At 41.3% G+C, this 1,412-nt stretch overlaps 1 protein-coding gene across 1 annotated transcript in view; it reads left to right on the top strand.

Annotated features, from left to right (window-relative positions):
* Positions 1-527: 527 nt before the first annotated feature.
* taf11 (TAF11 RNA polymerase II, TATA box binding protein (TBP)-associated factor) overlaps positions 528-1,412 on the top strand; it is a 4,460-nt gene continuing 3,575 nt past the window's right edge. Inside the window, exons 1-2 of the mRNA XM_037684001.1 lie at positions 528-752; positions 910-1,132. Coding sequence (XP_037539929.1) covers positions 962-1,132 — 171 coding nt within the window. The 5' untranslated portion in view covers positions 528-752; positions 910-961. The remainder of the gene's footprint in view (positions 753-909; positions 1,133-1,412) is intronic.

A 1,412-nucleotide genomic window follows, 5' to 3' on the forward strand; every position in this document is an offset into this window, starting at 1 on the left:
TTCTGGGTGGAGTTTGCATGTTCTCTCCGTGCATGCGTGGGTTTTCTCTGGGTACTCCAGTTTCCTCCCAAAGACCAAAAACATGCATGTTAGGCTGATTGGTAACTCTAAATTGTCTCTAGGTGTGAGTGAGAGGGTGAATGGATGTTTGTCTCGTTTGTCTCTATGTGTCCCTATGATGGACTGGCAACCTGTCCAGGGTGTCCCCCGCCCCTCGCACAGTGAAGGCTGGACATGGGCCCTGCTGCACCAGTGACCCCCACGACCCAAAAAGGAAGAAGTGGGTAAAAATAATGGATGGATGGATTCACAATTTGTATGCATCCTTTATGATTGTCCATGGTTGTCTTTGTTGTCCACTGGTATCATTACTCTGTGTTAAAATAAAATCTCTCTTATAAATGAGTCCCCGTGAATCAATGGGATTAACCTGTATAAATAAAGGTTGAACGAAAATATTAAAATTTGACGGAGTTGCACATTCCCACTCCAGTCCAGTAGGTGGCGCGGTGATGCTTCAAGGTGCCGCTTTTTCCAAACATAAAGAGGAAGACCGTAAAAATAATAGCTGTACAGTACTGTATTTATGCCGTGCCGCAGTTGATAGTTACATTTATACAGTTTGTTATATTTGCTTAAATTTAATTTGTTTCGAGTTTTAAAGCGCATGTTTTAATTGTGTCATGAGTATGCAGCCATCAGTTTTAAGCTAACCGATCTTAAGCTAACCTTTCCGCTTGCTAGCTGGATAAGTAAGTTCTATTTTTATTTCCTCTTTATTTGAGGGTTTTCACTAAAGGGAGAAACGTTTTTAGTCGGGGTATTCCATTTATAAGAATTGAAGTAGAAATATTGAAAGTTAGCATATTTATTATTTAGTTGCTAATGCTAACTTTGTATTCCTCGTAGACTTAGCCCAACTGCTTGTAGAGGCTGAAGCCTGCTGGAGGCTCGAGGGACGATGGCAGACCCTGCACGGATAAAGTCCGAGGAGTCACCGGTGAAACCAGCCTCTGATGTAAATGAGGAGCATCATGTCAAGACAGAACAGCCCGAAAACGTAACTGACCCAGAAAAACCTGCAGAAGAAAGCAAAGAGTCGAGCACGCAAGATCAGCCCAAAGCAGCTCCTGTGAGTTCATCGTGCAAAAACATTCAAAACGTGCACAGATACTTTTAGTTGTGTATTTATAAAAGTTAAAGAGAGCACGAGGATCAGAAGTTTTCACTCAACCTTTATTTATACAGGTTAGTCCCATTGAGCTTCAGGGACTCATTTACAAGAGAGACCTGAAGTTGGTTTAAAGATGGAGTTAGTTTAAAGGTGGAGTTAGTTTAAAGGTGAAGTTAGTTTAAAGGTGGAGTTAGTTTAAAGGTGAAGTTAGTTTAAAGGTGGAGTTAGTTTAAAGGTG

Source organism: Nematolebias whitei, chromosome 11 (assembly GCF_014905685.2).
Source record: "Nematolebias whitei isolate Nwh7 chromosome 11, NemWhi1, whole genome shotgun sequence".
In the NCBI taxonomy this organism is placed as follows: domain Eukaryota; kingdom Metazoa; phylum Chordata; class Actinopteri; order Cyprinodontiformes; family Rivulidae; genus Nematolebias; species Nematolebias whitei.